At 40.0% G+C, this 25,667-nt stretch overlaps 1 protein-coding gene across 3 annotated transcripts; it reads left to right on the top strand.

Moving 5' to 3' along the window:
• Nucleotides 1-25,279, top strand: LOC122318392 (ran-binding protein M homolog). 3 transcript variants are annotated; one of them, XM_043135683.1, is made up of 11 exons: nt 1-155; nt 232-619; nt 1,963-2,109; nt 2,290-2,376; nt 8,455-8,500; nt 22,077-22,153; nt 22,831-22,993; nt 23,549-23,617; nt 24,130-24,189; nt 24,520-24,606; nt 24,707-25,279. In XM_043135683.1, the coding sequence occupies exons 2-11, from the start codon at nt 237-239 to the stop codon at nt 24,977-24,979; spliced, it is 1,392 nt and encodes a 463-aa protein (XP_042991617.1). In that variant the 5' UTR covers nt 1-155; nt 232-236; the 3' UTR covers nt 24,980-25,279. The 3 variants fall into 3 exon arrangements, with proteins under 3 accessions (XP_042991617.1, XP_042991618.1, XP_042991616.1); XM_043135684.1 differs by having other exon boundaries at nt 74-619; nt 24,130-24,183; XM_043135682.1 differs by having other exon boundaries at nt 75-619.
• Nucleotides 25,280-25,667: the final 388 nt, after the last annotated feature.

Below are 25,667 nucleotides of genomic sequence, written 5' to 3'. Positions count from 1 at the left end.
TGTGATCATCACCGCAGAGAAGTAGAAGCTTTCCCTTTGGCATGATCATTCGCGTTAAATTAATGCACAAACTGAATGCACACTAAAAAACAGTGAATAAAAAGAAGATTCTTCCTTCTTGACAAAGCGAAGCCAAAAAAATCCATTTCTCTTTCGTAAGTAAATCCCTCAAAATTCCATTTCCATCTCCAATGAAAACTTATTGAATTCTGGGATTTCTGTTTAATTCAGAAGAAATGACCAACAATAGCAGCGCCAACAGTGACAGTAACGGTACCAACATTCACAATCAAGATCTGGGCTGGTATTTCTTGGAGCTGGCGCGGCTCGGCGCGAGCAGAGCGACGCATCTGGAGGACACGGAGGAGCAGCTACCCAGCGAACTCAACACCATCAACAGCTCCGGGGGGTTCTTGCTTGTGTCCACTGATAAGCTTTCCGTAAAGTACACGAGCGTCAACCTACACGGCCACGACGTTGGGGTCGTTCAGGCTAACAACCCAGCTCCGGTCAAGCGACTTGTCTACTATTTCGAGATTTTCGTGAAGGACGCCGGGGCCAAAGGCCAGATCGCCATAGGCTTCACAACTGATACTTTCAAGATGCGGAGGCAGCCCGGGTGAGTAAAGTTTTGTTTTTTTGTTTTTTTTTTTTTTTTTTTTCTGTTTTTTTTTTTTTTTTTTATCGTTTCGTTTTGTTTTGTTTGTTTGTTTCTCGTTTGAATTAGGGTTTCTGAAAAGTTTCCTTCTAAATGTAATTCAAGTTGGGGTTTTAGCCTTATTTTGGGTTCCAGATTACTATAACCTAGGGCTTAAAACTTAGAACTCAGTTAAACTGAAGTAAAGGAATTTGCAAATGAATTGCTTCGCACCGGGATAGAGGATTATAATCATTGCTTAATGGTTATCGATATATTGGGGATAACAAACTCGGGGTTCAGGCATGTTCTGAGGACGATGTCGGCCCCTAAAATACGGGTTTAAAGAAGTGATAGGAAACCTTTCAATCTCACCAAGGCCTCGTAGGAGTTCACTTGGACGAATCTTAATGTTCCAAGTGTAAACAACAGCTTTTTATGCCCCTACAATACTGTAGAAGCAGATTTAACACTTCTGAATTAGGTGTCCCTACTTAAACTAATAACAAAACAATACGCATACTTGGTGCAAATAAGAATAACTTGGACAAGAACCATAATCGAACACCTTTTTTTGGTCTGTAAACAAAATTTTATTGATGATAGGATAGGCAATAACCCGAGTACACGGGACATATACAAGAGAATCACCTATGCTTGATGATTTAGTGATACAAGAAATTCATGCAACTTCATAGCACTAAAATCTATTGCAAAAGTCTGATGGAATATAGTATTAAAAAAGAAATTTCTAAGCTCATCCATTGACTGCTCACTATCTTCAAAGCTTCCACTATTGCTCTCCTTTCATGCACCACTGACATATTGGAACCATAATTGAACACCTATAGATAACAAAAACAGATTCCTCCTAAGTGGACACTAGAACCTTGTAGCCTGCAGGTCAGTCAAGTCATACCCCATAGTATTTACAAAGTAAATACGACCAAAAGTAGTTATCCAAAGGAATAAAAAACCAACAAAAATAATATACTTAACTTTTGCGGCAAGGCCGACAATTTCAGACTGCACAGACGGGCAAATCTTTGGTAGATCCTTTAGAAACAACATTTTTCTAGCATATTGCATGGGTTAGTGAATTGCATGTTCAAATCTGCCGTGGCCTTTGAGGAGGTCACCACTTGCCACTGCATACGTTTCTAAGGACATGAAAAAAAAAATGAGAACCATGGTTTGGTATGCAGCCCTTGGGTGTGCCATTTTACACAGCTTTGAAAACTGTTGGGCTAGATTAGCATGCCTTGTTAGTTATAGTTATACAGCATTGCCTGATTGTATTTATTCATTTATTGTCTATGCGGTAGGTGGGAGGCAAATAGTTGTGGATACCATGGGGATGATGGAATGCTTTATCGTGGACAAGGAAAGGGAGAGACTTTTGGCCCAACCTTCACAGCTAATGACATAGTTGGCGCTGGAATTAATTATGCTTCACAAGAATTCTTTTTCACGTGAGACATTTGCCTGCGACCTTCAGCTTATTTGTTGTTGGAATCAATGAAGCTTTATATATTCTTATGTCAACATTTCACTTGGAAAAAGATGGAAGTATCATTGAATCTACTTTGGCTCATGGTCTCCTATTGCTAAAGGGTTCTGATTGTTATGTGTGCTCTCTTCATTATCTCCAGTAAAAATGGGGCCGTAGTAGGAGCGGTGTACAAGGACATGAAGGGTCCCTTATTTCCAACCATTGCTGTTCACAGCCAAAATGAGGAGTATGTCGTACAATTTCTTGAAAATCCTTATGCATCTTCTGTCATTACTCTATTGTAAAAAGTTAGTTTCTTGTGTTTCTTAATGCAAGATTAAGATAGTGCAGATAGCAATCTGAATCTGGAACTTTTGCTCTTCCAGCGGAGATGAATTATTTATGGTGTTTTATAATCTAAAAATGGAGTCTTTTTAACTTCTTTTGCATGGATGGCATATTTATGCTTTGTGTGTGTTTACCTATAAAAAAAAGAAAAGAAAAAAAGAAACTATTGCTGTCAACATCGTGAATCAGTACTTATAAAAAAAACATCATAAATCAGTTATCTGGCCAACTAGTTCTTTTTTTAAAGATATAGAATTAATTAGTTTTTTTAAGTTACTTATAAAAAAAAAAAAGTTTTTTTTAGTTAGTGGCTTACATCCATGGCATGTAAGGGCATAACTAGGATCACTTCCACATTTAAGCAAATGAACAAGAAATCTACTCTTGACAGAACTTCATGTTGATAACTTAAATACTATCTATGATGGAATCTTCCTAAAACCTAGAAAAAGACAAGAATTTTTTTTATTGGGAAAAAAAGACAGAATATGGTGAATTTAGTTATTGAATCTTTTAAAAATTTGGGATTGAGTGGGTTATGTCATAACAAGTTGTAGAGTTCTTGGCATGTTGGTATCATCATTTTGAAAATCATAGAAACTCAAAAAGTTTATGGTTTCCCCATGTTTAATTTGGTGTATTCGGCAAGAACACAATTTTCGAACTTTTGAAGATCGAGAGAGGACAGTGATAAAGTTAAAAACAATTGTGGTCAACACTATGTTTAGCTAGCTGCTCATAATAGCTCCCAACTCTCTAGGTTCTTAGATTTCAAAGAATTTTGCCCTTTTTCTTCTTCTAGCTAGTTGTACATTTCCTTTTATATGCTTCCTGTGTGCTTCGTTTGTACCCTATGCTTTTAATAAAACTGCATTACTTATTGAAAAAAGTATTGGTTTGCATTAACTTGGACTTTGTAGCAATGAAATTTTGATAAGGCGTGTGGATCGCTATATTTGGTAGCGTGTAGGTAATAATCAAACTTTTGATGGTGTGAAGCACTAGATCTTGACCCCAAAACCACTTACCCAAGATTTCAGTTTGATTGGGGGGCTACGTGTGGCAATATCCACTTATTGTTCTCGGGAACTTTAGTTTTTACAGTGTAGGTGAACCTTTTCTATACACCCTGTATAAATGAGTTTGCCCATAGACTTTCTTCCCCATTTCTCTCCCATTTTTCACTGACTTGATGTAACACGCCTTCTCGTAGGTCAGGAATATTACGTAGATTCATAACATAATGCCCGATAAAGAGATTCAATCTCATAAAATACCTTATGTATTGAATTATAAAACTTACCTATCATGGCAGTCTTTCATACATAAAAGCTTGAAAAATAAGAGAATTGACATAAGGTAGTTCTATGTGATACCAACACTGCTTAAATGTCTAAATCATACACTAGGTCTCTGGAAATTTATTCTACTCCTAGCACTCCTACTCTGTATCCATGAAATCATCATTCGATACATTAAAATATAAAAACAGAGAAACAAACAAATGAGTCGAAGACTCAGTAATACCACATGATATTATAAACGTAACTTAGTTTAACAAATGATATTTCTGTACACTTCCGGTGTACATGGCTCATGCCTTTTTCATTCATATCAATAATATTTTCTCTTACCTATAAAAAAAAAACTTAGTTTAACATTAGGCTAAATTTTGAAAAGTGACGTAAATCATCACACATATACATAACATATAAATCATTTATTAGTAACATAAGTGGAATCAAACATAATCATGGCAATACATGTAACATGGATGCATGAATGATTGACTCCATGCATATCCTATCGTTTGTACATATCTTATTCATCTTGTCTTTCACTTACATAGTGGCCATCATAACATGTGTGCATTTGTCCAATTGTCATTGACTGTATATAACATATCATAGCATAGGGTAAACCACACTTGGATCCATGGCACCGTATAACTTATCATAACATGTAGTGCAACATGCTTGGGTTTGTGTTGTCACTTAACATATGGTGAACCACACTTGAGTCCGTGACACCGTCTAACATATTATATCATGTAGTGAAACACACTTGGGTCCGTGTTATCACCTATCATATGGTGAACCACGTTTGAGTTAGTGACACCACATAACATAACCGGTGGTGGAGCACGTTTGGGTTCATGTCACCTTAAAACATCATATCTTCCATGTGGTGGATCATGCTTAAGTCCGTGGCTTGCACATTCACCCATGACTTAAGGCCAATCTTAAAGCTTACTTGTCATTCATTTGTTTTCTTATTAACTTTTATAATGCATGTGAACATATTTGGCTTCAGGAAATTACATGGCATGGCATACTCTTATGCACGGCATAACATTAAACATGGCATACGTGTACACAACATAGCATAGCATGATCTAACCATCACATGAACATTACATGGCATACATGTGATTTTCATAACATCTCATCCATTTGACAACAATCCATATTAGCATAGCATGCACAGCCTTATTCACAAGCATATCATCATAATTCACTGAGGTTTGTGAAAAGGGGCTAACCTTGAATTGGCTCACCGCGTAGCGTAGGTCAACATCACATTTTTCATGCAAAAACTGAATATTTACAACACACATAAAGGTATGATCATACTACTTACCTCTTAGCACTGTTTCCACAATCTTACATCCTAGCTTGTGACCTATATGAGTCACTAATTGTCACTAACGTGTTGTAGCTGAAATTCCCAACGTACCCCTGTAAAACCATGAAATTGTCTACCAATTTCCTTGAATGAATATGTTAGATTTCAATTATTAAGATTATGAAACGAATCGAATACTTTAAAATAAATAATCAAACTTGCAAGACACAACGATTGGTTACGAAGGGAAACCTTTTAAAGAACTCTTTAAAGGGAAAACCCTACGGGGCAGTCAAACCCAGGAAAGTCAATCTTATTATTTGAAGAACAATACAAGCAATAATCAATTACAAAACCTTTGCAATTCGACTCTGTTACTTGTCTAGACAAACGACCTGTTTGTCTTCTACCGCAATAGCAGCCAGAATCTCTGGCGATCTTTAAATGTTGACTTCCCTTCTGGAACTCCAAAGGCTGAAATCCAATCGATATTGCTTTATCCTCAAAGCACGATCACACTCAGGAAGATATGAAAAATTCCATGAAAATTCTGAAGTGAATTTTCTCTCATAAACGCTCAGAATATCCTCTCTAAAATTCGTGGCTCAAAGTCCTTAAAAAGATATAAAACCGAATCCTTTTAAATAAAAAGTCTGGAAAGAGTTCTAGTCGCAGTAGGACTCTGCTGACGGTTAGCAACAGACGCGAAAACGCGTCCTGATGGACTGCTAACATTTCGTGATAACTTCTTCTGTTATAAACTAAACTCTGTTCAGTTTTCTTCTGAATAAGTGCAAAACTATCAGAACTCGATTTTGACTTCAAGGACTTATCTAAACAACTCCTAAAACTTCTAGATAGACTCAGCATTGTTTAGATACAAATCAATAATTATCTTTACATTCATCCAACAATAATAAATAATATGATAAGATAAGCCTTATCATTTACTCATCTAATCCTAGCCAATTTTTGCCTTTACAGTAGCCTTACTTAAAGTCCTACCATAGAGATAATTCAATAAATATTCAGCTATACTAAGATTAATAGGTAGTAATGTTATTTAAAACCCATAACATATTCCTTGGTTTTCTATTTAAAGTATAACATAATATTTTTATTAAAATCCGACTAAATAGACAATGGGAATATTTACTAAAATAATACTAATAATAGTAATAATTATAAAAATATTAATTCTAAGCCCTAATTTAGGACCCGTATGTTACACTTGAAGCAAGTTTCTATCTTTGTATAAGTAATTGAAGACTTTATTGAAAAACATAAAGCATAACCCAAATAAATAGGAAGTATGCAAGAGGAACACCTAACTAGAAATAGAGAAACAGTAAAGGAAGCCATGGAAAAACCATCCATTGAAGTCTATAGAAGCTACCTAGCGGAATAAAGTATTAAACTTTATCGTCTGTTCATGATTCTCAAAATTTCTATCATTCCTTTCCTTCCAAATGCACTGCTAAACAAGTAAGGACCATTGTAATACCCCATATTGAGTATAAGAGGGCAATGAACGGGATCCCATATTTCCCGTGAGTTTTTGCCTTTTTATACTGATTCCAAAAGGATTCAATTATAAGCTTGACTAGTCTTTTGGAGTGTATCCTAGGCGTCACCTGAGCTTTCTTTGGTTCGTTACAAATGATAAGTATAAGAGGATGGTGAATGTGATTTCGCATTGATTAAAGGATAGGAGTTCCTACCCTTTATGATGATTCCGAGGGGCTCCAACTGTATTTTTGACTGGTCCTTTTGAAGTATAAGCCATGATGTGTTTTACGTTTTCTTTGACCATCTTACACTGCTACAACTTGTAATTGTGGGCTATCATATTTTTTTGATGATGGGGGAACCACCCTACGGCAGAGCCCTTAGGACTCACCCATGTAACCTAAATCCTCGGAGAACTTAAATTGCAGTTTGATCCCAGGGGGAATCGAGCCTATAACATGGGGCACATGCACACAAGTTTGCCCTTACTACTAACCTTTCGGGCTTAATAGGTATAGCCATCTCCAATTAGCGAATAGGTATGCTAACCTTTTGGGCTTAATTGAAGGTAACCTAACTAGATAAAAAAGTCATTTTGCAAGGCCCTGATGATCTCACATTGAAGTAGAAGGTTATCAACATATTTTTTTTTCCTATACATACGTCACCAATCTGTCACAAGGATGTGATGTTCCATAGATTATCCATGGTGATGGTCTTCCTAAAGAGGCTGTATACGCGAAAAAAAAAGAACTGCTCTCAAAGGCACCTTGTGTAACGTTCCAATGGAAGGTCTAAACCACATGGCCTATCTCTAAAAGGACTAGTTAATGATATAATTGGAGTCCCATTGAAAAATTATAAAGAGCAAGAACTTGTCATTCTCAAGCAATGTGGGATCTCATACACTACCTATCATTATCCTTATCGTATAAGGTATCACACCTTGGCTGCCCAAATCCTTCTCCAAGATATTCTAAGGGTATAACAACTTCTAGAACGTTCAAACAGTAAGCTTCATTTCCTTGGAATGGGCCCCAAGAATCTTATCTGCACCTTCAATACATAATCTTGTGAGTGCAAAAAGAACTCCATGAAGGCATCAACCTCTCAGTCATGACTTGCTCTGAAAAACTATCTATCTACTGAGGGGAGGAAGTGAAACTCCAATTAATTAGCCCATTAAAACCTCCTGCTTGAAGAAAGTACTAATACTTGGTTGAAGCTGCTGAAAAAGTTCAGCAAGCTTGTGCTTTCCAATGAGTCCATTTAGATCAGTAGAGAATACTATCAAGCTTTTATGTTTGGTAAACTTTATTCTGTAGTCTTAAGTAACCTACATTCTCTAAAATGCTCTTTGTGATATCCCACTAATTCCCACATTGGCTGGGTGAAGCATGATAGAGGTGAATAAGCATGATAAAGAAAGAATAAAAATTACTATTTAAATGGAATAGGAAAAGAGTAAATAGTGAGATGTATGATGTTCTGGAAATACGGATAGCTAAAATAGAGGGGGAGATTTTTTCTTTGACTAAAATTAAGCTAAACTTTTGAAGAATTTGTTTTCCAATGCGCCTCCTACACCGATTCTGCTAATGTGAATGTTCTGAGCTTTCATTTGTTATTTTGTGAGAAACAAATTAGAAATCAAAAGCTTCTTTTATGCATTTGTGAAGAATACTAAATCACCCTTCCCGAAGTCTTGTTGCACTTACTAGTTGTTCTATTAGTCATTACATAGTAATTACAATTATAGTCATTGCATGTTGGTCAAATTTACTGTTCATTTTATCATAGTGCACATTGACTTTTAAGCCGTGTATGTGATTGAATTTTCCAGGGTTCAGGTCAATTTTGGGCAGAAGTCATTTGCTTTTGATGTTAAGGCAAGATATGGTTCTCCTCCTCATGCTTCTTTTTGTTTACATGCTGTATTTGGGTCAACTTTGCTGTTTTTTTTTTCCTGGTTTTTATTCTCAGCTACTGTATTGGTTGATTACCTAGGCTGAAGAATGTGAGATAGTCTAATGATATACATGCAAACCACACTTGCACCTCAGCTTAGAGTTTTACATGCACACTTGAATACACCCGAGATTTTCTAATATATCCACTACTTCATTATAGTAACAGCACCATTTTAGCCCCTCCCTTTGAGGTAAGTGGCCTTCCAGTTATTTCATTTCTAAATTTGAGCTCTAACTCCTCTCCTCTCAGTAACCTATTACTGATGATATTAGTAATGTGCAATAACTTCAACTTAGTAAGTGTTGCCTGGCTTCTTCTAGTTTTTCAAAGGGGTGTGAAGAGATTAAGGGAGGCAGATGGGTTCTGTTGGATCTGGGCATGTGCAAGGTCAAACCAATAAGCCCGTTGGTAGACAAAAGCTGCATTCTGGAGTTGGGGTTTTCCATTCTTCCAGCCCGAGAAGTGAGTTACGCCAGCCCAGCCCATAGTGGAATTGCCGATTGGTTCGACGTCATAGAGTGGGTTGCCAGCAACATGTGCACCTTTTGGTGGTCTCCCGGTGATAGACTCAGCTGCAGTTCCCTAGGAGGCTGAGAATTAGATCTCGAAGATTTTTTTTCGGAGATCATTCTATAGAGAAGAATGTCTTGGCACAGCTCCTATCTTCACAGATAAATTCGACAGGTTTGGCAGATTTTCCTAGCAATTTTCCAACAGTTTTAGATGTTGAGGTGACTAACTCTATGGAGCAGTTAGGTGAACCATTTGTTCAACAAGATGCGATGGAGGTTGGAGGCTCTTCAGGGGACTTTATGGAGTCGAGTTTTGTGCCTAATGTGGGGGTTGTGAAGTCCTCATTTGTTTCCACAGCAGGGGATGGTGTCTGGCTTGCAATTGGTGATAAGTGGAGGGGAAGGTTATGAATCATGCAAATTTGGAGAATTTTTTTGATTTTGACAAAGTCCTTGATCCTGTTTCTTTATGCTTTTTTAACCTAGGCATCGATTGGTCTAGCAATTCTTCTGACTGGGTATTCAGGAAGGTGGAAGAAATTAGAAGCTGTGTTGGCATCTCTTGTGAGGGATTTGAAGAGCAATCTAAGGCTCCACTTATTGCTATAGAGGTTGGACATCCTGTTTTGGCTAGATTTGCTGCTAAAAAGGAGAGGGAGCTAAAAAGATTGGAATGTACGATTAATTATAATTTCAAGGGTGGGAGTGCCTTTAGGGAAAAAAGGCAAAGAGAGGGCTGTCAATGGTATCCCATGAAACCTAAGATTATTTCTTGGAATGTTCGGATGTTGAATGAGTATAGAGAGCATCTCCGTGTGAAAAATATGTTAAGACAGTGGAAGGTTGATATTTTCTGTTTACAAGAAACTAAATTGAAGGTCATTATCGTTGGTTCATAGTTTATGGAGCTGTAATTATGTGGGTTGGGTTAAAGTTGAAAAAAAATACTCTTCTCCAGTTTTAATGCGCAATTTCTCTCCGTAATTTTAAGGTGGAATTTCTCTCCGTACTGCATGCATGCACACATCCTACCCTCTGGCGCCCCTCGCCAGAGTTGATCTCCTCCTTCCTCTTTGACTTCTCATTCCTCAAATTTCTTCCTTTCTTCATCTTTTTCCTTTCTTTTTATTCCATTTATTGCTTTCTTATTAATGATGGATGCGGCTAGGCGTTTCACGATTGAATCAAAAACTTTCTTCTTCACTAAGGTGGGTGCCAACCTCTTTCGCATTACCGAAAGAAACAGACGTATGGCCTTATTTTTGCTCATTAACGGTGCGACAGTTGCATGGGTGGTTAGAATGGTGGGGGAAGCCACGGATTCTCGTCGGCGTGAAGGCTTTTTCAGAAAGTTAAGGATGGGTAACGGGGTCTTCATTCTGCAACTTCTCAAAAACTCAAGGGGATGCTATTTATTGTTGGAGGAGTTTAACAACGAAAGAAGAAAGGGCTCACTGATCATACCCGAGGGAGATAAGGGCAGTGGATGGGATGGTTTTGCTTACCACCTTAAGAAGGTGGCTGAGTCTGCAGTGGCCGAGCCTTTAAAACGCCAGAAGGTGGTGGCGCAGATGGAGGGTGGGTCGCGTAGGGGAGGGACTGCTGGTGGTTCAAGTATGGAACCAAGCACTTCGGCAACCTATGCCTCGGTCTTGGCTGGCTCCTCGCCAGAACGTGAAATCTCTTCATACCCAGCGGTCACTGGGGGGGCTACCCAGCGGTCACTGGGGGACGTAGAAGGCATTTTATGGGGTGTCAGAGCTTCACTTTCAGGAGTTCTAGAAGATGTTTCCTTTTTGATGAAAAAAGTGGACCTGGGTTTGAGCATGGTGATGGGACACGGTAGGGAGGCTGAACTGGGCAGAAAGTATGGTGCTGGAAAAGACTTACAGAAAACATCGGGAAGGCAAGTAATTATAGGGGAAGCCGTAGGACAGGGGGAACCTGTCTGCCCTCAATACCAGGCCTCAAGGCCACAATTGCAGGCCGAAAGCCCATGGGCCACAAGCATAGCCCATGAGGCAAGAGGCCTAGCACACGGAATCCTTCACGTGGGCGGGCTAGTTTCAGGTGAGGCAGGCCCTGCCTGTCCTCAGACGTGGGCCACAAGGCCTCTCTCACAGGCCATAAGCCCACAGAGATCAAACAGGCCCTCCAGCGGGACCCCTCACGTGGGCCGGCTCGTTTCATTTGAGGCAGGCCCTGCCTGTCCTTAGACTCGGGCCTTAGGGCCTCTTTCTCAGGCCGTAAGCCCACGGGCATCGGGCAGGCCCTCCAAAGCTGTAGACTTGCTTCTCTCAGACGGGTCGGCTTCCCAGGGCTCGATCAACGTTTCTTCACCGGCGGTAACTCAGACCGTCCACCCACCGTGGCAGAATGTCCCATTGGTTGCCGGCGAACCTTCCGACGTCGGTACGGAGAACACAGAAGCAGCCGAGCGTCTTTCCTCACAGTTTCCACCGGAGAACGCACACGGGCTGCCTTGGAATGACGCCTCATTGCCCACCGTCACCTCGCGGCAGCCACAGAACAGGCCAATGGCCTCCGAAGAAGCTGAGCGTGGCACTCTGGACCATATTCAGATCGTGGAAAACAGATCCAACAGGGATGGGCTTTCGTCCGCACCTGGCCTAGACACGGGAGTGGTTCCCAAAGCTCTTTTTCTCTCTATAGGTCTCTCTGAGACCTTGTCCAGGGTATTGTGCATGATGGATGATGAGGTAGACGCCTCTCCTTTGGGTGGGAGGTCTTCAGACGAAGGATCCCTTTGTGGGTTAGATTTACAGTTAGTGTGTAAAGAGTTAGGGGATGGCATTTTGTCCACTGTACCAGATGAACCCGAGGAAGTAACTAGCCCACTTTGCTCATTGCCACCAGAAGATTGTTCAACCGAGTCACTGCCATTGCCACCAGACTGGGTCATACAGAAGGTGAATGAGATGCGGCATTGCTTGGGTATATCCTGCGAAGGCTTTGAGGACCAGTTGCAAACTTTACTCATCGCCATGAGAGCGGGTCAGCTTGCCTTGGCTAAATCTGTTGTGAAGAAAGATAGGGAACTTAAAAGATTGGCTTGTTCCATAAACTATGATGCAAGGGAGGGCAGCGCGAGCAGGGGACGACTTAAAGATAGGGCGAACCTTGGTGATCCATGAAGCCAAAGATTCTAGCCTGGAATGTTTGGGGCTTGAATGACCCGAAAAAACGCCTCACAATCAAGAACTTATTACGGGAATGGAAGGCAGATGTTATTTGTTTTCAGGAAACGAAACTAAAATATGTCGATAGAAACATTGTTAGAAGCTTGTGGCATTGTTCGTATGCAGGATGGACCACTCTTGCTTCTAAGGGTGTTTCAGGGGGTATTCTGGTGTTATGGGACAAAAGAGCAATTAACCTTGTAGATGAATGTGTTGGGGAATTTTCTATAGCTTGCTCTTTCTCTAATGTGGATGATGGATTTTGTTGGGGCTTTGCAGGTGTTTATGAGCCTAACTATGATAGTAGCAGGAAATTTCTTTGGGATGAGATAGCTGGCCTTTGCAGTTGGTGGGATATACCGTGATGTATAGGGGGCGATTTCAACATCACTCGGTTTCCAAGTGAGCGGTCCGGGGTTCCTAGCTCGGATTAAGCCATGGCAGATTTCTCCACGCTTTTGTTTGATCTAGACTTGGTGGATCTCCCCTTGGCAGGGGGAGATTTTACCTGGTCCAATGGAAGGGCATGGTCGCGTTTGGACAGATTCGTCGTTTCTTCCTCTTGTGAAACCCACTTTCCCACACTATGTCAAAAACGGCTCCCCCGACTTTGCTCAAATCATTTTCCCCTTCTACTATACTGTGGGGGTATTCAAGAGGGACGCAGATACTTTAAGTTCGAGAACATGTGGTTAAAGGCGGAAGGGTTCGTTGAGAAAGTCAGCGCATGGTGGGCATCTTATCAGCTCACAGGCACTCCTAGCTTTATTCTAGCTGGGAAACTAAAAGCTTTGAAATATGATCTAAAAAAATGGAACCTGGAAGTCTTTGGGAACATCAACGACCAGCGGAACAAACTCTTCATGGAACTATAGCATTTTGATGAAAAAGAAGTAGAAAGGACATTATCAGAAGATGATAGGGCAAGAAAATTGACGGTTGTTGCTGATTTGGAAAAAGTTACTGCTATGGAGGAGATTATGTGGAGGCAAAAATCACGGGCCCTTTGGATGAAGGAAGGGGATAGGAGCACAAAGTTCTTTCATAGAATTGCCAATTCCCATCGAAGAAATAATGCTATAGAGGTTCTCCATGCGGATGGAAGAGTTTTATTGGGTAGAGATGTCATCAAGGAGCATATTGTCCAGTTTTATGAGAAGCTTTTGACGGAGCAATACACTTGGAGGCCCAAGGTTGACGAACTAGACTTTGATTCCATTGATCACTCAAGTGCGGCTTGGTTGGAGAGGCCATTTGATGAAAACGAGGTTCTTGGAGTGTTGAAAGGTATGAATAAAGACAAAGCCCCAGGACCTGATGGTTTTCCAATGGCTTTCTTTTATGCTTGTTGGGACATTGTCAAGGAGGATCTTATGAAGGTTAAGGTTTTTATCGAATTTCACACTCACGAAATTCGAGAAGAGCCTCAATGCCTCTTTCATCGCCCTCATTCCCAAGAGGGCAAGGTCGGTGGAAGTGAATGATTTCCGTCCCATAAGTTTGATAAGTGGGGTCTATAAGATCATTTCCAAAGTTTTAGCGAAGAGGTTGAGCGAAGTACTGGGAAAGATCATCTTGAAGTCCCAAAACGCTTTTGTAAAAGGAAGGCAAATTCTAGACTCAGCCCTCATCGCCAATGAGTGCCTAGAGAGTAGAATCCGATCCGGCATTCCAGGTATCTTATGTAAACTAGACATGGAAAAGGCTTTTGATCACGTGCATTGGGATTTTTTGTTGTATATCCTTGGTAGGTAGGGTTTTGGGGCACGATGGTGCCAGTGGATAAAGCACTGTATTACAACAGCCAGATTCTCTATTTTGGTCAATGGCACTCCTGAAGGATTTTTCAACAGTTCTCGGGGCTTGAGATAAGGGGACCCTCTCTCCCCACTTTTATTTATTCTTGTCATGGATGTGCTAAGTAGAATGCTGAGAAGGGAGGTGGAAGGGGGTTTTCTCTCGGGTTTTACGGTGGGCGGTTCCACACATGGCAGCTTCACCGTTTCCCACCTTCTCTTCGCCGACGATACATTGATTTTCAGTGACCCAGACCAGGAACAATTCTGCTCCTTACGGGCACTTCTTCTTTGCTTTGAAGCTGTATCAGGCCTTAAGGTGAATTTATCCAAGTCAGAAGTAGTCCCTGTGGGCTCAGTCGACAACCTAAGTACGGTGGCAGCCATCCTGGGTTGCAAGGTTTCATCCTTGCCTATGAAGTATCTTGGACTCCCCCCTTGGGGGCCCCTCATAAATCTAAGTCTGTGGGAAGGGATCATTGAGAAGTTTGAAGGAAAACTGGCAGGGTGGAAGAGAATCTATTTGTCTAGGGGGGGGGGGGGGGAGAATCACTCTTATTAAAAGTTTTCTAACCTTCCAATGTACTTTCTCTCTTTATTCCAAGTGCTAGCAGGAGTGGCGAATAGACTGGAGAAGATTTTTCGGGATTTCTTATGGGGAGGATTAGAGGATACAAGGAAATTCCATTTGATCAAATGGAATATAGTATGCACCCATCTGTCTTGCGGTGGTTTGGGCATAAGGAATTTGAGAACTTTTAACAAGGCTCTCCTTGGTAAATGGTTATGGCAGTATCATCTTGAGGGAGACGCTTTATGGAAAAATATCTTAGAATGCAAATATGGAAGTGAGTGGGGTGGCTGGTGCACAAAGGAAGTAAGAGGAGCTTATGGTGTGGGAGTTTGGAAATTTATCCGGAGTGGATGGGACGGTTTTCGGGGTCATTGTAGGTTTGTGGTGGGAAGGGGCACACAAATTAGATTTTGGCATGACATTTGGTGTGGTGATGTCGCTTTAAAAAATGATTTCCCTTCCATTTATAGGATAGCTTCTGATCAGAATTCCTCAGTGGCTGAAAATATGTGTCTTACCGATGGTTCCATACTTTGGTCTGTGAGATTCACTAGAGCAGCACAAGATTGGGAGGTGGGCGCTATCATTGACTTCTACAGTGCGCTACATGACTTGAAGATCAGGGCTGGAGGGGAAGACAGATTATTATGGACATGCACAGGGAATAAGAAATTTTTAGTCCGTTCGTACTACAAGACTTTGACGAATCACTCCCCCAACGCCTTCCCTTGGAAGAGCATTTGGAGAAGCAAGGTTCCCCTCAAGGTTGCTTTCTTTGGGTGGGTGGCGTCTCATGGTAAAATCCTAACCATAGACCAGCTAAGGAAGCGTGGACTCGTCATAATGGATTGGTGTTTCATGTGCAAACACAATGCTGAATCAATAGACCACCTTCTCCTTCATTGTGACACAGTAAATGTATTATGGTATGAGATTTTCTTGAGGCTTGGCATTGCTTGGGCCATGCCATGGAGGGTGATCGATTTACTGTCTTGCTGGCAAGGGCTAAGAGGGAATCGCCAGATTGCAGCTGTATGGAAGATGGTACCTTTATGCTTAATGTGGTGCACGTGGACCGAAAGAAATAGCCGCTGTTTTGAGAATAAGGAACGCTCTCCGGATGCTTTTCGAGCTCTTTTCTTTCACACTCTACTCCTTTGGGCATCTACTATAGTTTTGAATGGAACGAGTCTTAGTGACTTTTCCGCTACTACCCGTAGCACTTAGATTGTAACTAGGCTTTTTTCTTGTATACTCCCTGTGTACTCGGGCTTGGCCTATTTACGTGGATCAATAAAATTTATTTACCTATCAAAAAAATTATGTAGGTTGGGTTGAGTTAGTCTCTAATGGAGCTTCAGGAGGCATTCTTGTTATGTGGGATCCTCAGGTTCGAACCTTGCTGTTGACGATGCCGACTACAATTCTTCAATCAGTCTTTTCAATTTGTGAGATTGCATCACTACTGATGACTTACCTTGGTTTTCCATTGGGAGCTGCCTCGAGAGTAGCTCCAATATGGGATTCAATGATAGAGAAAGTGGAGCGTCGTCTAGTAGGATGGAAGAGAATGTACTCGTCAAAAGGTGGTAGGATTATCCTGATTAAGAGTACTCTTTCTAATCTACCTACCTATTTTTTGTCCTTATTTTCTATACCAGCAAAGCTGACACTTTGTCTAGAGAAATTTCAAAGGGACTTCTTGTGGGGAGGAATGGGGGAGGAATTCAAGTTTCACCTTGTTAGGTGGGAGAAGGTTTGTAGCCCTCTCTCGTGTGGCGGCTTGGGCATTAGAAATATGAGATCTTTTAATCGGGTGCTACTTGGCAAATGGTTGTGGAGGCATCACAAGGAACCTGAAGCCCTGTGGAAGATGGTGATTGAGAGCAAATATGGGGGTCTTTGGGGGGATTGGTGCACAAAAGAAGTGAGGGGCATATCGTGTGGGGTTGTGGAAAAATATAAGACGTGGTTGGGAGGTCTTCTCTCGTCACACTAGACTTTGTCTAGGAGAGGGAACCTGAATTAAATTCTGGCATGACACTTGGTGTGATAACGTAGCTCTAAAGGATTCATTTCCTTCACTGTTCCAGTTTGCAAGTGACATTGATGTTCCAGTGGCGGAAGTATTGGTGAGAACGGGGGAGCAAATCCAGTGGAATGTTAATTTCACAAGGGCCTCACAAGATTGGGAGATGAGCAACTTTGAAGCTTTTTTCAGCCTTTTGTATTCTAGTACACCAAGTAACTCATAGGATAGGTTGTGGTGGATACCTGCAGGCAAGGGTAATTTCTCGGTTTTCTCTTTTTATAAGTCCTTAACTCAAGACTCACATATCCATTTTCCTTGGGAAAAGTTCTGGAGACATAAGGCACCATAAAAAACGGTGTTTTTTGTGTGGAATGCATCCCTGGGTAAGATCCTCACAATTGATAATTTGAGGAAACGTAGGGTGATTATCGCAAATTGGTGTTGCGTGTGTAGGAAGGGGGGGTGAATCTGTGGACCATCTATTACTACATTGCGAGAGGATTGTGGAGTGAAGTTCTTGGTAGAGTTGATTTGGCTTGGGTTATGCCTGAGACTGTGGTAGCGGTTTTGGCCAGCTGGACAGAGTTGAGAGGTATCCAACAGATCAAAATAGTGTGGCGGATGATTCCTATATGCATCATGTGGTGTTTGTGGCAAGAACGTAATGACCGGACTTTCGAGGACAGAGAGATCGATGGAGGAATTGAAAGCTTACTTTATTAGAACTTTTTGTACTTGGGCCATTGCGGTGGACTTTAATGGTGTAGATTTTCTTGTATCTATTGCTCCTACTTAGTTAGGACAACTATAAAACACTATATCAGGCTTTGCCTATTCTTTGATTAATATATTTTATTTGCTTATAAAAAAAAAAAAAAAAAAGAATGCGGATGATGGCGTCGAATGGGCTTTTGCTGGTGTCTATGGGCCAAATTCAGATTCTCGTAGGAGTTTATTGTGGGAAGAAATCGTGGACTTTGCAGTTGGTGGGATATTCCGTGGTGTTTTGGAGGGGATTTTAATATTAGCCGTTATCCTTGTGAGCGAGTAGGGGACTCGGTTATTTCTAACGCTATGTTTGAATTTTCATAACTCATTTCTGAGTTGCAGCTGATTGATTTACCTATGGCGGGAGGGATTACACATGGTCAAATGGGAGTGCATGGTCCCTTTTGGACAGATTCTTGGTTTTAGCATCTTTGGAAGCACTTTTTCCTGAGTTAAGTCAGAAAAGGTTACAACGAGTAGTTTCTGACCACTATCCTATTTTGTTGGACTGTGGAGGCATATTTAGTGGAAAAAGACACTTTAATTTGAAAATATGTGGTTGAAGGAGGAAGGTTTCATTGAAAGAGTAAGAAGGTGGTGGGCCTCTTATCACTTAATGGCACTCCCAATTTTATCTTGGCTGGAAAATTCAAGGAGCTTAAAAAAGACTTGAAGAGATGGAATGCGGAGACTTTTGGCGATGTTAAAAACAATAGATTACTTCTTATGGAGCAGCTGCAGAGTTTGGAGGACAAGGAGTTGGTGGGTACAATTTCCTGTGAAGAAAAGGAGTTGAAGAAAAGAGTGGTGGCAAATATTGAAAAATTTACGCTTATGGAAGAAATTTCATGGAGGCAAAACTCCGGAATTTTATGGCTAAAGGACGGAGACATATGTACGAAATTCTTCCATAAAATGGCAAATTCTCATCGAATAAATAATGCCATTGAAGTTCTTCATGTAGGTGACAATGTGATTTGTGATAAGGAGGAGATTGAAGATCATATTGTGAATTTTTATGAGAAACTTTTTCGGAAAGAATTTTCATGGAAACTTAAGTTAGATGGGCTGTTTTTTGATTCCATTGATCATCTTTCTGCAGTTTGGTTAGAAAGAGACCTTTTGAGGAAGATGAAGTTCTTGATGTGGTTAGTGGCATGTCTAAGGATAAGGCTCCGGGTCCTGACGGTTTTTCCATGGCATTTTTCCAAACTTGCTGGGACATTGTGAAGGATGACATTATGAAAGTTTTTGATGAATTTCATTCCTTTAGGAAAATTGAAAAGAGTTTTAATACAATTTTTATTGCTCTTATTCCTAAGAAGGTGGGTGCTGTAGAAATGAGGGACTTTCGCCCTATTAGCTTGGTTAATAGGGATTATAAGATCATCTCAAAGGTGTAGCTAACCGCCTTAGTGTGGTTATGGATATGATTATAATGAAGTCTCAAGATGCATTCGTGAGGGGAAGGCAAATTCTTGACTCGATCTTAATTGCTCATGAGTGTTTGGAAAGTAGAAAAAAGATGGGGCAATCTGAAATTTTAGTCAAATTGGATATAGAAAAGGCTTTGACCATGTCAATTGGGATTTTCTTCTTTACTTGCTTGGGAGATTTGGATTTGGGGAGAAGTGGTGCTCATGGATAAGACATTACATTTCGACGGCCAAAATCTCTATTTTGGTGAATGGCTCTCTGGTTGGTTTCTTCAGCAGCTCCTGTGGTTTAAGGCAAGGAGACCCTTTATCTCCTTTCCTATTTGTCTTAGTTATGGATGCCTTGAGTCATACGATTGAAGTGGCAGTAGAAGGGGGTTTTGTGTCGGGCTTCAAGGTGGGTGATGTTTCAAGGGGCAGCATCACTGTTTCTCATCTTCTCTTCGCGGATGATACTTTAATCTTCAGTGATACTAACCAGGATCATCTTCGCGCTTTAAGAGCTTTATTGTTATGTTTTGAAGCTGTCTCCGGGCTTAGAATCAATTTAACTAAGTCTGAAATTGTCCCAGTGGGTACAGTCAGAAATATTTATGATTTGGCCAATATTTTGGGCTGTAAGGTATCTTCTTTACCTAAGAAATATCTTGGGTTACCTTTGGGGCCCCCCCACAAATCAGTGTCTATTTGGGATGCGGTGATTGAGAGGAGACTAACTGGTTGGAAAAAGGTCTCTTTGTCTAAAGGGGGCAGAGTTCTTTTGATGATTTTTTTTTTTGGATGAATCTAAATGGGGCAGAGTTACATTGATTAAAAGCACATTGTCTAATTTACTTACTTATTTTCTCTCTGTTTTTCCTATTCCAGCGGGGGTAGTAAAAAGAATTGAGAGGATTTTTAGGAATTTCTTATGGGAATGGTATTGTGGAGGAAAGAAAATATCACTTGGTGAGTTGTAGAGGATTGGGAGTGCGGAATTTAAAGCTTTTTAAAAGTTGGAAATGGAGTGGTGATCGGGTACTCAAGGATGTTTTTCCTCAAGTCTATGGCGTAGCTAGAAGAAAAGAGGCATCAATAGCGGATCTAGTTATTATCTCCAATGGCATTCCTCAATGGAACATTTCCTTCCTTAGAGATGCACAAGACTGGGAAATGGATGAATTTTTGGTGTTTTTTGACCAGGTGTACTCCACTTGGGTGTCCGGGGTAGGTGAAGACAAGATTCATTGGCAGCCTTCTAAGAAGGGAGTCTTCACAGCCCGTTCTTTCTATCATTCTTTGACCATGCAGAACTCAGATTTTTTCCCATGGAAGAGCATCTGGAGGACAAAGGCACCTCCAAAGGCAGCTTTTTTTGTTTGGACAGCCTCTTTGAGGAAGATTCTGAATATAGACAACTTGAGGAAACGTGGCATCATGGTTATGGACTGGTGTTATATGAGCAAGAAGAGTGGCGAGTCCACTGACCATCTATTACTATATTGTGAGGTTGCTATGACCTTGTGGAATGAAGTTTTTGCTTGACTGGGTTTAGCTTGAGTGATGCTGGAAAGGGTATGTGACTCTCTAGCCTCTTGGAGAGGTATTCGGGGCAACTCTCAAATTGCATCCATATGGAAGATGATACCTATATGTCTATGGAGGTGCATTTGGAGGGAGTGGAATGCAAGAAGCTTTGAAGATCAAGAGCGATCGATGGAAGAGCTTAGAAATTTGTTTTTCATTACCTTGCTTCATTGGTCAATTGTAATTGATTTCCATGGCATGTCTTTTCATGAATTCCTAATATCCCTAAATTAGCACCCTTAGGCGTTGCTCTTGTATATGTCCCGTCTACTTGGGCATTTGCCTCCTTTTGATCAATATAATTTCTTTTACCGATCAAAAAAAAAAAAAAAAAAAAAGAAGCCTTCATTGGAAAGTGGCTATGGAGGTACAACAAAGAGAGTAATGCATTGTAGAGGCAGATTGTAGATGCTAAATATGGAGGAATGTGGGGGAATTGGTGTACTAATAAAATAAAAGGGGTGTTTGGGGTGGGATTAAGGAAGTCCATTCGGTTGGGATGGGGGGGACTTTGTCAAAAACATTAATTTCAAAGTGGGGAATATTTTTTTCTGGCATGATGTTTGGTGCGGAGATTTAGCTCTTAAATTTGCATATCCTAGCCTTTTCAGGATTGCTAGAAACAAAGGGGCTGCAGTGGCTGACTCTTACATGTTTTCTAATAATATGTTGCATTGGAATGTGGAATTTACTACAGAATTACAGGACTGGGAAGTGAGTGAAGCTGCTGATTTCTTTGTGAAATTATATGATATGAAGATTGATCAGCATAGGGAGGATGGGATGCTGTAGGTACATGATCATAATTCCAGATTCTCTGTGAAATCTTTTATAAGGTGTTAAATAGTCATGGTGATATAACATACCCCTGGAAATGCATTTGGAGAGCTGAAGTGCCCAGTAAAGTTGCATTTTTCTGCTTGTTGGTGTCGCTGGAGAAAATCTTAACTACAGATAATTTGAGGAAAAGGGGTATATATGTGATGGATTGGTGCTTTATGTGTAAAAAAGATGGTGAATCTGTTGACCACCTTTTCCTTCATTGTGAGACGGTGATGGTCTTGTGGAATGAGTTATATGCAAGGGTAGGCATTGCTTGGGTGATGCCTTTTCATGTGGTGGACTTCATGGCTAGCTGGCAAGGTGTAGTGGGATGTGGAGGCAGTGCAGCAGAGTGGAGGATGATTCCCTTGTGTTTGTTTTGGTGTTTATGGCTAGAGATAAATGGGAGGTGTTTCGAAGATTGTGAACGTACTATGGGGGAATTTAGGGATTTTTTCTTTAGCACTTTAAATTTTTGGTTGAAAAACCTTGTAAGGGACAGGAATATTTGTAATGCTTTGTCTTAGTTCTGTTTTGCTTTAGCTTGTATTTAGGTGTATTCTCTTATATACTTCCTATGTACTTGGACTATGCCTACATACTTGGACTAAAATCTCTTATTACCTATAAAAAAAATGTTTAGTGAACTGAAACTAAGAGGATAGATAAAAATTGTTTCTACCATTCTTTCTGTCCTTTTGAACTCAGAAATCACTTGATAATGCTTCCTGGAATTATTGATGTTGTGTTATTAATTTTTTGTTTTTACATTCATATCATTTGATTAGGAGTTTGAAAAACAAGAGAGGATGAAGCAACAAACAACTATTGAAAAGATTTCTTTGCCACCAAACGTCAGTTATGGGTAAGATGATATCAGATAAATCTTATTTTACCAAGACGTATTATGCTTTTTGGTACACCTTGTAAGGTTCTTCTGATATAGATGACATGTATGGAGTGGTCTGATTTATGTTGATAGAGCTAGAAGTTTACCTTACCATTAAAGCTTGTCTTTCCATAGAGCTTGACTTTTGATTTATGGTAATGGTTATTAAACTGAAATCTCTGCCTACCTAAATTTAGGGAAAATGCAATTACATGGAATTGGATCAAGAAAAGCATTTTCTCCACTCACCCATCTCTCTAAATTTTGTTCAGTACATTGTCACCCACTTTTTTTTTTCCCTCTTAAAATGCTTAAGTTGTCAAAGGTAACATTTGGAGACCAAATCCAGCGAAGTTGCAAAGCAAAATCAAATCAATGGCTCATATAGTCATGGTCCTAGAAAATTTAATCCAACACATTATGGTCTACCTTACAGTGGACTGTAGAATTTTGGCTACTGGCTATACAACTTTATATTGGCTTTCCTGCCAATTCACTGCCAAATGAATACAAATCCGTTAATGTTGTTTATTGCTGAGAACTACGTCTTAGAAACATATATATTCCCATGTGCTCCGTGAAGCAATCATATTACTCTTATTTCATCTATGACTACCATTCTTTAATTACTAATTGACTTTTATATGAAACAGAATTGTCCGCTCCTACTTACTTTATTATGGCTATGAAGATACACTCAATACATTTGACGTAGCTAGTAAAACTACTGTGCCTCCTGTATATATGGCTCAAGAGAATGGCTTTAATGAGCAGGACATCGTTTATGCATTAAACCGGAGAAAGACTCTTCGAAAGGTATGATATTTTAGACAGATCATCAATATTTTCATACGGACTTTTGGTTGACAAATCAGTAATAGGAAGCATATGGGTGCAGTGATTCTTCTTCTTCTTGGATTACTCTTAAATCTTGAGATGGGAAGCATATTTGAGTAGATTCAACTATGGGTGATAGACTCTTACCCCCTTTTGCAATGCTCTTGAATAATTAGGTGGCTTTTGCTTGAGGGAGCACTTATTTTTTTCCATTTGAAATAAACACTCTTTTTTTCTATGAGGTACCTGAACTTTTAGTTTGATCACCAAAATTAGTTTAATGGACCTATTTATCCCTATTTGGTGCAAGAAGTAATTCCAATATACATAAAACGTTGACCCATGATCACTTAGCTGTGGAGACTCCCTAATCCTTTCCTGGATATGTGAACTGAAGTTTATGTAATCATTTCCCTCCAAACTTAAAGAAATGCTGATTGTTGCTTATTATCATCATGCTGCTTTATATTCAAGCACTGGTGTTTTCGCTTTATTTTCTTTTGCAAATTGCTAACCTATTTTTACTGGATGAAGCTAATAAAGAGTGGGGAGATTGATTCTGCATTCGGTAAACTTCATGACTGGTATCCCCAGATTGTTCAGGTGGACTCAAGTTTCTGTGAGATGCTTTTGCAGTTTTTTTTTTTTTTTTCCTTAAAGGTATATTTGTTAATATTTCTGTATTTACTTGGAAGCATTTCCTGGCCACTTCCGTTGGGATGTGGCTGGAACAGATAAAATTGGGTTTCAGAGATATATTATAGAGGGCTTTGCTATACACATCATCCTACACACACCACATGTTTTATTTTTTAATTTTTAAATTTAATTTTTTTTTGTTTATTTCTTTTCCTTTTTTTCTCAAAATTTTTTCTGGGCAAGGGTGGTTGAGGCTATAATGTACCTGTTACTTTAACAGCTTTTGCAAAAGAGAAAAGGAGAGAGGTTTGGGGGTGGGAAGAGTATGAGAACTTGGGGATGAGGAAAGCAAATCAGGAAAAGGAACTATACTGATGTCATCGCATGATCAGATTACATAGCGGACCTTTTTGCCAAAATTATTTTCTTTTATGTCCCTGAAAAAAGTGAAGATAAATCGGTTGTGCTTTTTGCAGGATGATAAATCAGCTACCTGCTTTCTTCTTCACTGTCAAAAGTTCATCGAATTGGTTCGTGTATGTTCTCTTTTTTGCCCTATTGAATTTTCTTACAATATGCGTTATACACACAGAAAGCCAAGCTACTTCAATTGTAGAAGGTTTTTGTTTGTTCCAAAGAAATGAACACAAGTTACCCATTCAAAAGTCCGTTGTCATAAATGAGCTAATTTTAATGAACAAAAACATAGATCTTGGTCTATGTTCTTCTGCAGAAACTGCAATGTGCCATCTGTTCTCATCTTTCTCTCCCTTTAATCTGATTAATTAACTGTACTCGTATCCTTTGACTGATTATAATTAATCAACTATTTATTCATAGTTTGAAAACCTGTATTTGACAACTAGGTTGGGGCACTGGAGGAAGCTGTGAAGTATGGAAGAATTAAACTGGCAAAGTTTTTTGGGTTGGCTGGTTTTGACGATCTTGTTCAGGTATGAAAGAAATTGTTTGCGAAGCATAATAAAATCCTTTGCAAGTAGGAAATACTTCTGCATTTTGAGCTAAATAATAATTGTAACTCTCTCTGTCTAGGATTGTGTTGCCTTGTTAGCATATGAACAACCACAGGAGTCATCAGTTGGATATCTACTTGAAGAGTCACAGCGAGAAGTCGTGGCTGACACGGTTAATGCCATGATCTTGTCAACAAATCCCAATTTAAAAGACTCGCACGCTTGCTTGCAGTCATGTCTCGAGAGGTTACTCAGGCAGCTAACTGCTTGTTGCTTGGAGAGAAGGTCCCTAAATGGGGATCAAGGTGAAGCTTTCCATCTGAACAAAGAACTCGACATCGGTAAGAACTAAGAAGGCAAGTGCTAGCTGGTGCGTTGGTCACATCTCTCCATCTTCCCCTTAATAGCAAAAGTTGCCTAAGCTGCTGCAAGCGAACACATTGGTTTTAGGTTACGGTATACTGTATAGATGCTTCCTTGCAACTTGGCTGATTCGCAATAATGCTTCACTCCTTGGGAGGAATGGGAAGTTCTCTACATACTTGTAACTCCCCACCACCAACTTTTGCCTTTGAATGAAAAAGTTTGAATGGAATTGAATGGTAGATTCAATATGGAAATTCAGATATTATGTGGAAGACGTTTCATATAATGACTTGTCAATTAACTTCTTGAACGTGCCATCTGATTGCAAATGAGTGGGTAATGTAGGATTGGATAGCATTTTTGAGATTCCAATTTTTAACTTTTCTTGCTATTGCTAGACGAAATGCCTAACCTAAAATCTTTCTTCAAAAATATCCTCGTACATTAATCCTTTAGACCCCGAACCCAAATGACACGCACAATGGAAAGATGGTGGCGTTACTCCCAGTCCCAGCACCTCATCCTCTGCAGAAACCTCAGCAGCCAGCACATCATATCGCTTCTTCTTTCGAAACGTACTTGTATAACCCCAATCGCACTAAACTCCCAAAAATCCCTCGTTTGTCTTTTGCCTTTCAAATCATTTTTGTCTCTTCTTTTTCTATTTTTTAAAT

This window comes from Carya illinoinensis, chromosome 8, assembly GCF_018687715.1.
Source record: "Carya illinoinensis cultivar Pawnee chromosome 8, C.illinoinensisPawnee_v1, whole genome shotgun sequence".
Taxonomy (NCBI): domain Eukaryota; kingdom Viridiplantae; phylum Streptophyta; class Magnoliopsida; order Fagales; family Juglandaceae; genus Carya; species Carya illinoinensis.
The sequence above is the reverse complement of the archived record's forward strand: the minus strand, read 5'-3'. Positions and strand labels throughout refer to the sequence as shown.

Bases quoted from the DNA above. Each gene is read 5' to 3' on its own strand.
- LOC122318392 (XM_043135683.1), top strand. From the start codon at position 237: ATGACCAACAATAGCAGCGCCAACAGTGACAGTAACGGTACCAACATT. The intron at 8,501-22,076 runs GCAAGATATGGT...TCATTTGATTAG, and splicing joins CATTTGCTTTTGATGTTAAG to GAGTTTGAAAAACAAGAGAG. The intron at 24,607-24,706 runs GTATGAAAGAAA...CTCTCTGTCTAG, and splicing joins GTTTTGACGATCTTGTTCAG to GATTGTGTTGCCTTGTTAGC.